Source organism: Chlorocebus sabaeus, chromosome 1, assembly GCF_047675955.1.
Source record: "Chlorocebus sabaeus isolate Y175 chromosome 1, mChlSab1.0.hap1, whole genome shotgun sequence".
Lineage (NCBI taxonomy): Eukaryota > Metazoa > Chordata > Mammalia > Primates > Cercopithecidae > Chlorocebus > Chlorocebus sabaeus.
This window is the reverse complement of record NC_132904.1, coordinates 18,122,035-18,136,588: the sequence shown is the minus strand read 5'-3', so window position 1 is coordinate 18,136,588 and position 14,554 is coordinate 18,122,035. Positions and strand designations below refer to the sequence as shown.

At 40.4% G+C, this 14,554-nt stretch overlaps 1 protein-coding gene across 11 annotated transcripts in view; it reads left to right on the top strand.

The window, feature by feature from the left end:
- Positions 1-14,554, top strand: part of CSTPP1 (centriolar satellite-associated tubulin polyglutamylase complex regulator 1) — a 226,441-nt gene that overhangs the window by 110,869 nt on the left and 101,018 nt on the right. For 8 of the 11 annotated variants that reach the window (XM_037999404.2, XM_007999816.3, XM_007999806.3 and 5 more), the window contains exon 3: positions 3-133. In XM_037999404.2, coding sequence (XP_037855332.1) covers positions 3-133 — 131 coding nt within the window. Of the gene's footprint in view, positions 1-2; positions 134-2,733; positions 2,810-14,554 lie in introns of all 11 variants that reach the window. The other 3 variants (XM_073016682.1, XM_073016676.1, XM_073016691.1) reach the window with 1 other exon arrangement.

Genomic DNA, 14,554 nt, shown 5'->3' with positions numbered 1-14,554 from the left:
AGTTTTAACAGTGTATGCCAGGGAACACACATTCTCTTTCGAGAATTCAGCTTCGTCCAAGCCACTCCCCACAATAGGGTATCATTTTTACGAGCCTTCTGGAGATGCTTCCGAACTGTGGGCAAAAATGGCGGTAAGTCTTCCCGAATCCTTCCTTCCCTCCTTCCTTCCCTCTTACCTTCCTTCCCTCTCTCTCTTTTTCTTTCTTTCCCTTTCTTTCTTTCTTTCTTTCTTTCTTTCTTTCTTTCTTTCTTTCTTTCTTTCTTTCTTTCTTTCTTTCTTTCTTTCTTTCTTTCTTTCTTTCTTTCTTTCTCTTCCTTCCTTCCTTCCTTCCTTCCTTTCTTTCTCTTTCTTTCTTTCTCTCTCTCTCTCTTTCTCTCTCTCTTTCAAACTTTTTCTTTTGTTCTTATAAATATTGTTTGAATGCATGCTATTCAAGGTATTTAGAATACCTCACTTTTGAGGAGTTGTCTGGTTTATGTCAAAGATATTACTATTACCACTACCATCACTAATGATACCTATTAAGAGCCAAGTGTAGCTCTTTACATGTAGTAACTCGTTTATCTTTACAAGGGCTCTCTGTGGTAGATACTATAATCCCCATTTTGTAACTAATGAAACTGAGGATCAGAGAGGTTAAGTAACTTGGCAAGGTTAGATAGTAAATTCTGGGCCCAGATTTACACCCAGGCAGTCTGACTCCACAGCCCTTGCTCTTGGCAGATATTAAAATGCCATGCAGTAAATACAAGGCATAATGTGAATACAAAGAAAGAAACTCCTGAATGGGGGTGGGATGGGGATACTGTTGTTAGAGGAGGGAGAGAGAAGTGGAGCAGAGAAGGTCCTCCTTAGAACTGGCTGTTTGATCTAAGCTGGGAAGGAAGAGTAGGAATCATTCACATGGATAAAGGAGAGAAGGGCATCCTAGGTAGAACATATGCTGAAGCACAAAAGAACCTGGAATACTTACGTAACAGGTCAGAATGTCTAGGGTCTGTGTGAAGTTTGTGAAGGAGGTTAGGGGAGATGAGACTGTGAAGGAATAACGGAGCTGCTGAAAGATTATTTTTTAGCCATATAAAAGAAATTGGGCCAGGCACAGTGGCTCAGCCTATAATCCCAGCACTTTTGGATGCCAAGGCAGGTGGATCACTTGAGGTCAGGAGTTTGAAACCAACATGGTGAAACCCCGTCTCTACTAAAAATACAAAAATTAGCCAGGTGTGGTGGCGCACTCCTATAATCTCAGCTATTCAGAAGGCTGAGAAACGAAAATCGTTTGAACCCTGGGGGACAGAGGTTGCTGTGAGCCGAGATTGTGCCACTGCAATCCAGCCTGGGCGACAGAGCAAGACTCTGCCTCAGAAAAAAAAAAAAAAAAAAAAGAAAAGAAAAGAAATTGGGGCTGGATGTGGTGGCTCACACCTGTAATCCCAGCATTTTGGGAGACCAAGGTAGGAGGATCACTTGAGCCCAGAACTTTGAGACCAACCTGGGCAACATACTGAGACTTTGTCTCTACAAAAAAATAAACAAAATTAGCCAGGTGTGGTGGCACATACCTGTAGTCACAGCTACTTGGGAGGCTGAGGTAGGAGGATCACTTGAGCCAGGGGAGGTTGAGGCTACAGTGAGCCATGATTATGCCACTGACTCTAGCCTAGGTGACAGAGCGAGATCCTGCCTCAAAACAAACAAACAAACAAACAAAAAAGTTAAATTTTATTCTCTGGGTGTTATTTGAAGGCTTTTTTTTGGTTTTGTTTTTTGTTTTTTTTTTTGTTTTTTTTTTTTTTAAGTCCCTGTTGCAACCAGGCGCGGTGGCTCACGCCTATAATCCCATCTCTTTGGGAGGCCATGGTGGGCGGATCACAAGGTCAGGAAATCGAGACCATCCTGGTTAACACGGTGAAACCCCGTCTCTACTAAAAAATACAAAAAAATTAGCCGGGTGTGGTGGCAGGTGCCTGTAGTCCCAGCTACCCGGGAGACTGCGGCAGGAGAATGGCGTGAACCCGGGAGGTGGAGCTTGCAGTGAGCCGAGATCACGCTACTACACTCCAGCCTGGGTGACAGAGCAAGACTCTGTCTCAAAAAAAAAAAAGACCCCGTTGCCCAGGCTAGAGAGCAGTGGCTTGATCATAGTTCACTATAACCTTGAGCTTCCATGCTCAGGTGATCTTCCTAACTCAGCCTCCTAGCTAGCTAGGACTACAGGTCCATGCCCACCATACCTAGCTAATTTTAAATGTTTTTGTAGAGACAGGGTTTTGCTATGTTGCCCAGGCTGGTCTCAAACTCCTGAACTCAAGGCCTCAGCCTCCCAAAGCACTGGGTTTACAGACGTGAGCCACCATGCCCCATCTTATTTGAAGGCTTTTAGATAGGAGAGTGGTGTGGTAATATCCGAGCTCTAGAAAGATCATTCAAAAGGCAATGTAGAAGATGGTCTAGACTGGAGGCAAGGAACATAGAAGTCTGGTAGTAGTTGAGTGAGAGATTAGAGCCAACACTAAGGCAGTATGGAGATGGAAGGGGCGCTTTTAGAGATAGAATTCATAGGATTTGGTGATTGGATTTGGCATTAAGATGAGAGAGAAGACCAGTGGTAATTTCCAAGTTTTTGGCTTGGGCCACTGCCTAAGAATATTAGAATTTTTTTTAAAGCCTTCAAGTAATAGCCACAGAATAAATTTCAACTTTTATTTTTATTTTTATTTTTGACAGGGTCTTACTCTGTCACCCAGGCTGGAATACAATGGCACAGTCTCAGCTCACTGCAGCCTTGACCTTCCAAGCTCAGGTGATCCTCCCACCTCAAGTAGCTGGGAATATATTTGTTCACTACCATGTGTGGCTAATTTTTGTGTTTTTTATAGAGTTAGGGTTTCACCATGTTACCTAGTCTGGTCTCGAACTTCTGGGCTCAAGCCACTTGTTCACCTCAGCCTCCCAAAGTGCTGGGGTTATAGGCATGCGCTACCATGCCTGGTCTCCTACTTTCATATTACGTGTTTTTATAAATACCTTTAAGGCAGTTTCTTGCTTGCTTGCTTGCTTGCTTGCTTTTCTTTACTTTTCTTTCTTTCCCTCCCTCCCTCCCTTCCTCCCTCCTTCCTTCCTTCCTTCCTTCGCTCCTTCCTTCCTTCCTCCCTCCCTCCCTCCCTCCCTCTTCTCTTCTCCCTTCTCTTCCCTTCCCCTCCCCTCCCCACTGAGGTTATAGTAAGTGAATAGGTAGACTCCCTGCTTTTGAATTTATGAGATTCCCCACTATGCTCTAATCAATGCTACTGCTACAAAACTTTAAGTTTTCTAAATAGCTACTAAATATACAGCTATTAAACTTTTATGTATAGTTACTAACTCTTTTCTAAAACTTTTCCACCCAATATCTTATTAGTTCCACTGTCCTAAGAAATAGGTAAAGTGGGTATTATTGTGCCCGTTTTATAAATAATGAAATTGTGTAACTTGCAGAAAGATTTCATGGTGGATTAGTATCAAAGCTAAAAATAGAACCCAGATTTACTAATATGCTGATGTGCTATTTCTACTATTTTTACTTCAGTCATTGCCTCTTTGACATGTAACTCTGGAGATCATGCATCTCCATTACAGTATTATTAAAGAAGTACTTAGTGTACTGAGGATCGTATCATTTCCTTTACAGAATAAATGCACTAATAGGCAAAAAACCAATGTGGACTCAATTTTAAGTGAAGCAACTCAGAAACACTATTCCATTGGTCTCTATATAAACAAAACTGGGAACTGTGAGTGTATAGGTAAAGCTTGTGCTATATTAACAGAGGTTGTCTTTCCCAGTCCCTTACTCAGTCAGCAAATATTTGTTGTAGACCACCTAGTGCAGTCGTCTCTCAGTATATGCAGGGATTGGTTCCAGAACCCCCATTTATACCAAAATCCATGCATAATCAAGGCCTACATTAGTCCTGTGGAACTCCCATATGTGGAAAGTCAGTCTTCCGTATACAGGGCTTCATACCCCTAGAATAGTGTATTTTCGATCCATATTTGGTTGAAGAAAACCCCCCTAAAAGTGTAGATCTGCACAACTGAAACCTGTGTTGTTCAAGGGTCAGCTGTATATTGAAGAATATGGCTAGAGCTAGTTTCTGTGAGACAACATATGAAGATAACTATGGAAAACGGTCTTCAGATAGCCTTAACTTTTTTCCTGATACAGAAGTGGGGCCTCTTCAAGAATGTATTTACTATCACAAGGGATTCATGTAGCATTTGGACTCTTAGCAGATGTGGGTTTCTTTATCTTTCTAATAGCAGCTGCCAGTGACTCATCCAGCTGCTAAGAATAAGCAGCTCCAAATTCCCTGTTTCTCCTTGTGCCATAAACAAACACAAAACATAGATTTTATGCTGGCTGTTTATTGTTATGCTTCTTCTTTTTTTTTTTTTGAGACGGAGTCTCGCTCTGTTGCCCAGGCTGGAGTGCAGCGGCGCGATCTCGGCTCACTGCAAGTTCTACCTCCCGGGTTCACGCCATTCTCCTGCCTCAGCCTCCCGAGTAGCTGGGACTACAGGTGCCCGCCACCATGCCTGGCTAATTTTTGTATTTTTAGTAGAGATGGGGTTTCACTTTGTTACCCAGGATGGTCTGGATCTCCTGACTTTGTGATCCACCAGCCTGGGCCTCCCAAAGTGCTGGGATTACAGGCGTGAGCCACCGCGCCCGGCCTATTGTTATGCTTCTTAGTCAGACAGCCTCAGACTTCTTAGACTAAACGCAACATCGGTGTCTAGGTGATCCTAAAATAATTGGTTAAGTAGCTTTAATATATTCTCAGCTTTTTCTAGGAAACTTCAGAACATCTTTCTAAACCAGAATATGTCAATCTCCAATTTTAATCCAGAATGAGTGAAAGCTCTTGGAGGCAAGATTCTAAAGGAAAGGATTTATTAAGCCCCAGTTTATCAATTATAATGCCAGGTACCTGCCTACTGAGTGGAACTCCTACTGCATTGTTCTTCTGCAGATAACTTCCTTAGAATGTCATGTGCATACTTGAGCATGATCAAGTGGAAACTAACTCTTCTGGGAGGTAGCAAAAGAAGAGCATACGTATCTAAAAATGAAGCCACTTGTAGAAATCTAAGGACCTGGTCCCTTTTGACAAAAAGTATTTTATTCCAGTTTTTAGCAAGTACGGGGGTATAATATCATTTCTGCATGACTGAGCACTGATGCTAATTATCTTGTCCAAATTTTAGATAATCTCATGAAGACTGTAATGAACCTCTTGGTATCTAAGCAACTTTAGGCTCTTGGAAGCAAAAAGTTTTATTAGAATTTTAAAAGCCTTTAAAATTACACTTCTCACTTTACTAATTTTTTCTGTATAGGAATATTAATCTGCATTTTCTAAGTCTGGCAAAGATTGATAGTCTCTTGATGTAAATCTTCTGTTTAGGGATATCGGCTCAAAAGAGCCTTCTCCAACTTTATTTTCAATTAGAATTTAATTTTGAGTATATACATACATACACATACATACATATATATATTTCATTTGATAAAATAATGATAGGTACTTCCTCTTCTATCTGTGAAGAAGTATCTGCTAAGGGAATTGCCCTCTTGCCACTAACAATGAAAGAATCAGAATATCTGAAACAGCAGTTTTCAGACATTGGGCAATAGGCAGGTGGGGACTGTGAATTCTGAGAGGCAGTTTCCAAGCAATAGTATAGGGAGAGAAATTGTCAAAGAGCTTAGCAGTGTTATTGAGTTGAGGAGGCAGAGACTGGGGTTTAGGGAGGCTGGAGCAGCCAGAATTTACAGGTCAGAATCCAAAAGGGGAAGAAGTTGTTCAGTGAGCTCCAGAATCTTTGGCTACAAACTTTGCATATGTGTGGATTGGAAAAAGAACTACCAGAAAACAGTGGGCCAGACAATTTCTGGAGTATACAAGGGGCTAAGTATAATTTACACTTCTACCAGCCATAGTGAAAAGACCTCAAAACACACAGGGCACTGGGTAGAGTTCTCAACAGTTTAAAAGCAAAAAGGATTAAATTGATCTGCAAGTAATTTAACTCTATACAAGAACAAAATTCAGTAATCTTTAAAGGAATTTAACAAAATCCAGCATTCAGCAATGCAAAATTCACCAAGTCTGACATTCAATTCAAAATTACCAGACAGGCTAGGCATGGTGGCACATGCCTACCATCCCAGGACTTTGGGAGGCCAAGGCAAGTGGATTGCTTGAGCCCAGGAGTTCATGACCGGCTTGGGCAACAGGGCAAAACCCTGTCTCGACAAAAAATTTTAAAAATTAGCCGGGTGTGGTGGTGCACACCTGTGGTCCCAGCTACTCAGATGGCTGAGGTGGGAGGATTGCTTGAGCCTAGAAGGTTGAGGCTGCAGTAAGCCGTGATCACACCACTGCACTCCGGCCTGGGTGACAGAGAGTAAGACCCTGTCTCAAAAACAAAACAAAACAAAATTACCAGACATTAAAAGAAGCAGGAAAATACAGCCCCTGACCAGGAGAAAAATTAATCAATAGAAACACAGATCCAGAAATGACAGAGATGATGGAATTAACTAACAAGGACCTTAAAATGGTTATTTTAAATCATATAAATATGCTCAAGTATGTAAAGAAAACATGAATATGATTAGGAGATTAGTAGAAGATATTAAAAAGATCCAAATGGAATTTCTAGACATGAAAAATACAATATAGTGAAAATGATAGTAGCAATTAACATTTATTAAGTGCTTCTAGATAGATTATTTCATTTTTCTTCACAACAACCCTATGTGTTAGGTAGGTGCTATTACTTCCTTTGCACAGAAAATGAAACAGATTTAGAATGTTAAATAACTTGCTCTAGGTCACACACCCAGTCAATGAAAAAGCCAGTGCCAGGAGAAGCCATGAAGCCTGACTCCAGGCAGTATTATTGCTTCAGTGTGTTCTGTGTCAACACTGCATGAGAGGCTGGAAATACAAATGAGTAAGTGAAAATACTTGCCCTCAAGGAGCTCTTATTCTAGGAGAAGAAACAGAGTAGCATAGGAACCAACCCAAATGCCCATCAGTAATAGACTGGATAAAGAAAATGTGGAACATATACACCATGGAATACTATGCAGCCATGAAAAGGAATGAGATCATGTCCTTTGCAGGGACATGGATGAAGCTGGAAGCCATTATCCTCAGCAAACTAACACAGGAACAGAAAACCAAACACTGCATGTTCTCACTCATAAGTGGGAGTTGAACAATGAGAACATGACGGATACAGGGAGGGGAACATCACACACCAGGGCCTCTTGAGGGGTGGGGGTTGAGGGAAGGGAGGTTAGAGGACAGGTCAATAGGTGTGGCAAACCACCATGCACACGTATACCTATGTAACAAGCCTGCACATTCTGTACATCTCTCCCGTTTTTTTTTTCTAGAAGAAATAAAATAAACTAGATTATTAATTCAACCCTACCCCTGTTCCACCAAAAAAAAAAAAAAAAAAAAAAAAAAAAAAAAACAGAGTGGTGTAGAAATAGTCTCCATAGAGTACAGGTGATTTTTAGAGCCATGCATAAGATTCCGTAATAGTACAAGGGAGAAAATAGTTAATTCTGTAGAAGTAGGTGAAGGCTATAAAGGAGCAAACACAGTTGGGATGGATCTTGGAGCAGTAGAAAGCTGTTAAGCAAATAAGGAATACATTCAAAAACAGGGAACACGATTTCTGAAAGTATGATAACATGAAACAACATGGTTCCTTTGGAAAGTGGTAAGAAGTCATTGTGGCCAATACTTAACACATAATAAGGAAACACTATCACAGTCAATAGGAGATAATGCGGAATGCTTTTATGTGCCATACACTGAGCAAAATGTTTACATGTATTCATTCATTTAATCCACACAATAAACATATGAGTTGATATGATTACTATCCTGTTTTATATGTTAAGAAACGGAGTCGGCTGGGTGCGGTGAATCATGCCTGTAATCCCAGCACTTTGAGAGGCCAAGGCAGGTGGATCCTTGAGGTCAGGAGTTTGAGACCAGCCTGGCCAACATGGTGAAACCCTTTCTTTACTAAAAGTATAAAAATTAGCTAGGTGTGGTGGCACATGCCTGTAGTCTCAGCTACTCAGGAGGCTAAGGCAGGAGAATCGCTTGAGTCTGGGAGGCAGAGGTTGCAGTGAGCCAAGATCATGCCACTATACTCCAGCCTAGGCAACAGAGTAAGACTCTGTCAAAAAAAAAGAAAAAGAAAGAAAGGAAAATAAAAGGAAACTGAGAGTCAGAGAATTAAGTAACTAGCACAAGGCCACAGCGTTTATAAGTAGCACAGCTCATATTCCAACCTATATCTTCACAAAGTTCACATTATCACATTCTTTTTTTTTTTTTTTTTGAGATTGAGTCTCACTCTGTTGCCCACTCAATGCAACCTCTGCCTCCCAGGCCCAAGCAATCCTCCCACCTCAGCCTTCCTAGTAGCTGGGAATACAGGCACATACCACACCCAGCTAATTTTTGCATTTTTTGTAGAGATGGGGTTTCACCATGTTGCCTAGGCTGGTCTCAAACTCCTGGGCTTAAGCAATCCACCCACCTCAGCCTCCCAAAATGCTGATTACAGGTGTGAGCCACCACTCGCAAGCCCACAAAGTCCACATTCTTAACAACTTGCTGTGTATGCTACCCCAGGTGTTACAAAGGGCTTTGTGTGCACTAAAAAGCATAGGAATGATACAATGGACTTTGGGGACCCAGGGGAAAGGATGGGTTGAGCGTGAGGGATAAAGGACTGCTAATTGGGTTCATTGTATACTGCTTGGGTGATGGGTGCAACAAAATCTTACAAATCGCCACTAAAGAACATACTCATGTAACCAGATACTACCGGTTCCCCAAAAACCTATGGAAATAAAAAGTTTCTCCTGAAGTTAGTAGAATCTTCTCCATTTGTGTGGTATTTTCACATGTAACACAGACAAAAGCATGGAAAATAGAATGCAAGGCAGGTAAAAGTGAAAACAAAGACCGGTTAGGAGACTCTATTTTTTTTTTTTTTTTTTTTTTTTTTTTTGAGACGGAGTCTCGCTGTATCGCCCAGGCTGGAGTGCAGTGGCCGGATCTCAGCTCACTGCAAGCTCCGCCTCCCGGGTTCACGCCATTCTCCTGCCTCAGCCTCCCGAGCAGCTGGGACTACGGGCGCCCGCCACCTCGCCCGGCTAGTTTTTTGTATTTTTTAGTGGAGACGGGGTTTCACCATGTTAGCCCATGTTGGGATGGTCTCGATCTCCTGACCTCGTGATCCGCCCATCTCGGCCTCCCAAAGTGCTGGGAGTACAGACTTGAGCCACCGCGCCCGGCCAGGAGACTCTTATAGTATAACAAAAATGACCATGAAAATGAAGAGCTATTTAAGAAGTCGGTTTGACAGGATTTGCTGATTGACTGGGTGAGGGATGTGGCAGAGAAAGAGTCAAGAATGAATGCCAGGATGTAAAGGATGACCAGTTTCATCCCTTCCTTGCTTTTTTCCTGTCCTTTTTTTTCCTTTTATCTTTTATGTTTGACTCTGAATTGACAGTGGTTTTGTGTTCATATTTATTCATTCGACAAACATTTATGTATCGGTTGCTGGTGATAAAGCAGTGACTGGGACAGACAGAAATTTTTATTCTTGTCAACTTTGCTGTATGATCAGAATATTGACAAAAATCCCTGCTTTTATAGAGCTTACATTCTAGGAATCAGGGAATTGCAGTGGGTCTATCTGATTATGTGATAAAAATCTGTTACTTTTTCTAAAATATCTAATGTTTATGGTGGACAAAGTGATGTCAAGGGAAAATGCAGACCCTTTAGGCTGAAATGAAGCTGTTGGTCTGACTTCTTTGTGTAATTGCCTTGAACTTCCACTTGATTTTGCTTGTCACTAAGCCTCATCTTCACCAGTAAAAATCATTCAGTGAGGATTAATAGTGCTTTACTACAGGAGTGGGGTGGCTGTCTTTGAATTATTAAAGAGCAATTGTTGCTTCTGTAATGTTTTAAACAAACAAGAACCCTTCCGTGTGGTCTCTTCACTAATGTGGATCCCACCAGCCAATTATGTTCACCTGCTCCAACCAGTGCATCGCCTCTCCTCATTTTCTCCTGGAAACTGGATGTAGACAATCAACAAGAATTTCAATGCCTGTTTCCTAGCTCCCATTTTGTTTATTTCTCCTCAGTTCCTAATTTTCTCTTCGTTTTTCATGTTTATTTCCTTCTTCAAAATCTTTTCTCCAGGGAGAAAATTGACAATTGATGACCCCTCAAATCATTCACCTCTCTACCTCCAATAACTTTAATCTTTCCCCCTATTTAATGTTCTCTTTTTTTTCAATGTTGGTTATTTGGGGCTGTTATACAAGCATTCCTGGAATGCTTTTGTCACTATCTTCTCTCCCACCTGAAACTCCTCAACCCTCCATACATAATACCTGTACGTTTTAGTTTTAAAGGTCAGGTCCTTAAAGAAGCCTTCTCTGTGACTCCCTCCCTTATCTGAATTGGGTCCTTCCGTTATAATTTTTCAGATTATCCTCTGATTTTTAGTCATATCATTTATTACAGTTTCTGATTCAGTATTTACTTGAATGACAATGTCCATCTTCCTTATTAAAATTATAAACTTTATGAGGACAGGAACCTTGTTTGTTTTGCCAGTAATTATATCCCTAGCACCTAATATAGGTGAATGATTTTTTTGTTATATAATATGAAGGCTTACCATTTCCCCATAATGATACAGAAGATAGATTATTGAATGGATTATATTATCATTCATTTTATCAGAGGATAGGTTAGTTTTTAAAATCTGCTTTACATTAACTTTTCTATATTATATAGGAACTTCTGATTTAAATTAATAAATCTTATTGACAAAATGCTATATACCAGGTACTAAACTTCATGTTCAAAGTGCCCCACTAAAAACCAGCCCAATCAAAGCCATACTATAGTAAATAACACCTAATTAAAATAATATTCAGTATTCCAAAATAAGGATTTGAAAGATTTAGATCATTATCCATAATCAAACTTTAAACACTGGTGAATAGTACCTCCATTCCTTCTTTTGTATTCTGGGTTTTTACCTTCACTCCATGAAAGGTATCACAAACTAGTAGTCAGCTAACTACACATGCCTTGGCCTACAGATGTGTCTTTCTTTGGCTTGCAGTGTTAAAAATATTTAGATTCGGGCCGGGCGCGGTGGCTCAAGCCTGTAATCCTAGCACTTTGGGAGGCCGAGACGGGCGGATCACGAGGTCAGGAGATCGAGACCATCCTGGCTAACACGGTGAAACCCCGTCTCTACTAAAAAATACAAAAAACTAGCCGGGCGAGGTGGCGGGCGCCTGTAGTCCCGGCTACTCGGGAGGCTGAGGCAGGAGAATGGCGTAAAAACCCGGGAGGCGGAGCTTGCAGTGAGCTGAGATCCGGCCACTGCACTCCAGCCTGGGCGATACAGCGAGACTCCGTCTCAAAAAAAAAAAATATTTAGATTCAATTAGATGCCAATGTTTCACATAAAAGTCTCAATTTCAGTTTCACTTGAAGAATGGAAAATCCTCCCAGTACCATGCCCACATTCCTGCAGGGAGACAGCTCACCAGGGCAGAGATGCAGCTGCTCCCTTTAGACAGGGCATATGGTCTCAGATTTACCACCAACCCAAGCTGCCCTGCTTCACCTGCTGACGTTCCCTGCACGTCATCTGTAGGCATTGGAGTTTGCTACCATTGCTAGAGCTTCTTGGTCCATTTATAATCACTAAAAGGTAAAGTTACACTCTTAATTCAGTCAGGAGCTTTTTTCTCAACTATTAATAGATTCTCTTTTCTCCTTGATATCTCCATATCACATAAAATTTTAGAATTAGAAGGGACCTTAGAAATCATTTCATCTTGAAACTAGGTCTTAAATATATATATATATATTTGGTTTATGACCAAATGACCATATATATGAGGATTTTTGTTTCTGGGATCTGCATTCTCTTTTGTTGGTTTATCTGTCCTTATGATTACTGTGGCTTTGTAATAAGTTGGGGTTTTTTTGGTTGGTTGGTTGGTTGGTTGGTTGGTTGGTTGGTTGGTTGTTTTGAAACGGAGTCTCACTCTATTGCCCAGGCTGGAGTGCAGTCGCGTGATCTCAGCTCACTGCAACCATATATATATATGGTTTTTCTTATTATTGTGGTAAAATATCTAACAAAATTTACTATTTACCACTTTTTAATTTGAGAAATCTTTTTTATGGGGATAAAATCCATATAACAAAATTTACCATTTTAACCATTTTTAAGTGGACAGTTCTGTGGCATTAAGTACATTCACAGTGTTGTGCAACCATTATTACCCTCTGTCTCCAAAACTCTTCATCTTGTGAAACTGAAACTCAGTAGCCATTAAACAATGACTCCCATTTCTCTCCTCCTCCAGTGCCTAGAAACCACCATTCTACTTTCTGTCTCTATGTATTTGACTATTCTAGATATATCAGATAAGTGTGTATAATATCTGTCCTTTTGTGTCTCACTTATGTAACTCAGCATGATGTTTTCAAAGTGCATCCATGTTGTAATGTGTATCCGAATTTCATTCCTTTTTATGGCTGAATAATATTCCATTGTGTATATATACCACATTTTGTTTATTCATTCACCTATTGATGGCCACTTGAGTTGTTTCTACATTTTGGCTGCTGTAAATAATACTGCTATGAACATAAGTGTACAAATATCTTTCTAGAACCTGCTTTCAATTACTTTGGGCACATAACTAGAAGTGGGATTACTGTATCGTATGGTAATTTTATGTTTAATTTTTTTGAGGAACTGCTGTGCTGTTTTCTACAGCAGCTATATTATTTTACATTCTCACCAGCAATGCATAAGGCTTCCAGTTTCTCCACATCCTCAATAATGCTTGTTGCTATTTTCTATTTTTCTGATAATAGCTATCCTAAAGAATGTGAAGTGGTATCTCGTTGTGGTTTTGATTTGCATTTCCCTAATGACTAGTGATGTTGAGTATCTTTTCATATGCTTATTAGCCATTGTATATCTTCTCTAGAGGAATATCTATTCAAGCCCTTTGCCCATTTTTGAATCAGGCTGTTTTGTGGTTGAGTTGTAGGAGTTCTTCATGTATTCTGGATATTCATTCCTTATCAGGTATATGATTTGAAAATTTTTTTTCTATTCTGTAGGTCATCTTCTCACTTTTTTAAAAATCATATCCTCTGATGTACAAAAGTTCTTAATTTTAATGAAGTCCAATTTATCTATTTTTGTTTTGCCCCATATGTTTTTGGTGTCATATCCAGGAAATCATTTTCAAATCCAGTGTCATGGAGATTTCCCCTATGTCTTCTTCTAAGAATTTTCTAGTTTTAGCTCTTAAATTTAGGTATTTGATCAATTCTGAGTTAATTTTTATGTAAGGTATTAGGTAAGGGTCCAACTTCATTCTTTTGCATGTACATATTCAGTTTTCCCAACACCATTTGTTGAAAAGACTGTCATTTCTCCCATTGAATGGTACCCTTGGCACCCTTGTCAAAAATTAAATGACCATATATATGAGGATTTTTGTTTCTGGGATCTGCATTCTCTTTTGTTGGTTTATCTGTCCTTATGATTACTGTGGCTTTGTAATAAGTTGGGTTTTTTTTGTTTGTTTGTTTTGAGACAGAGTCTCACTCTGTTGCCCAGGCTGGAGTGCAGTGGCGCAATCTCAGCTCACCACAACCTCCACCTCCCAGGTTCAAGCAATTCTCCTGCCTCAGCCTCCTGTGTAGCTGGGATTACAGGCGCATGCTGCCATGCCTGCTAATTTTTGTATTTTTAGTAGAGACACAGTTTCATCATGTTGGTCAGGCTAGTCTTGAACCCCCAACGTTGTGATCCGCCTGCTTCGGCCTCCCAAAGTGCTGGGATTACAGGCTTGAGCCACCGCACCCGGCCTTGTAATAAGTCTTAAAATCAAGAAGTGTAAGTCATCCCACTTTGTTCCTTTTCAAGGTTGTTTTGCCTATTCTTGGTCCTTTTAAAGATATTAATGGTTTTTTCTATTTAAAAAATACCATTGGAATTTCAATAGGATTTCAGTGACTCTATAGATCACTTTTAGTAGTAGTATCACCTTGACAATATTAAGTAATTTAATCTATGAACATAGGATGTGTTTCCGTTTATTTAGGTCATCTTCGGTTTCTTTCAGCAATATTTTTAAGAGAAAGTGTCTTGCTCTGTTGCCCTGGCTGGAGTGTAGTGGCACAATCCTAGCTCATTGTTGCCTTGAACTCCTGGGCTCAAGCAATCCTCCCACCTGTGCCATCAAACTCAGCTAATTTTTTATTTGTTTTAGAGATGAGGTCTCACTCTGTTGCCCAGGCTGGTCTCAAACTCCTGGCCTCAAGCAATCTTCCTGCCTCTGCCTTCCAAAGCACTGGGGTTGCAGGCATGAGCTACCATA